The sequence below is a fragment of the Penaeus monodon genome, chromosome 23 (genome assembly GCF_015228065.2).
Source record: "Penaeus monodon isolate SGIC_2016 chromosome 23, NSTDA_Pmon_1, whole genome shotgun sequence".
NCBI lineage: Eukaryota > Metazoa > Arthropoda > Malacostraca > Decapoda > Penaeidae > Penaeus > Penaeus monodon.
This window is the reverse complement of record NC_051408.1, coordinates 41,157,838-41,158,691: the sequence shown is the minus strand read 5'-3', so window position 1 is coordinate 41,158,691 and position 854 is coordinate 41,157,838. Positions and strand designations below refer to the sequence as shown.

Below are 854 nucleotides of genomic sequence, written 5' to 3'. Positions count from 1 at the left end.
TACACATCATTTTTTTTTTGTTTCCAATCATTCATGAGGGAGAGAGACTCAAAAAAGACTTACCTGCGTGTAGTGTAGTGTCTGATAGACTGATTCCGACACGTACAATATCCGCCCTCTATCACACCCCACAACAAATAGGAAACCGTCAGCTGCCTGTAAAATCACCACTTTTGTTATACACTTGCATATTTTCCTTGTTATTTTATACAAATTTAACAATATCTATGACAAAACTGGTTCAAGTAATTAACTAATGCATAAGACAGGGTTTCAAAGTAAGAACAATGTTTTTACAAGTGAAAAAGCCGATACGACAAAATAAATAATAATGTGTTATTACTTCTGAAATATAAACTATAATATATACACTCAGAATTCTTCTGTATTAATTTCCATTATAGAAAAGCATAGAAATACCTATGCCAAACCACGGGAATGAATACTGTAAAAGGGATAAAAATTGGAAAAAAACTAATGCTTTCATAATCCTACAGCATCTAACACTAACATAACTGTAATGTGTATAACCTTTTCTTCTTATACTGCTTCATCTATGATCATTATCATTTAATTCAACACTAGCAACAGCCATTGTTCAGAATCAACTAACAAGAATGAAATACTCTTTCCTACTTTAAAACACAGCTTAAAGAAAACTCTTTAAATACTTTAATAGATTTTAAAAAAGCAAATAAATTAGTCATTAATGCAACACATATTGCTGTTAACTTTCCCACCAAGATTACTCAAATATTTTCTAGAAATATATGTTCATAAAAAAAGGGAGAGAAATATCTGAATCCAAATAAATGCATATAGAGACCCTACACTATTGTAAGTATGAAGATTAT

General features: G+C 30.1%; 1 protein-coding gene across 4 annotated transcripts in view; it reads right to left on the bottom strand.

Annotated features, from left to right (window-relative positions):
* LOC119588079 (protein cycle-like) overlaps nt 1–854 on the bottom strand; it is a 19,177-nt gene that overhangs the window by 6,811 nt on the left and 11,512 nt on the right. For all 4 annotated transcript variants that reach the window (XM_037936782.1, XM_037936786.1, XM_037936785.1 and 1 more), the window contains exon 5: nt 64–156. In XM_037936782.1, coding sequence (XP_037792710.1) covers nt 64–156 — 93 coding nt within the window. The remainder of the gene's footprint in view (nt 1–63; nt 157–854) is intronic.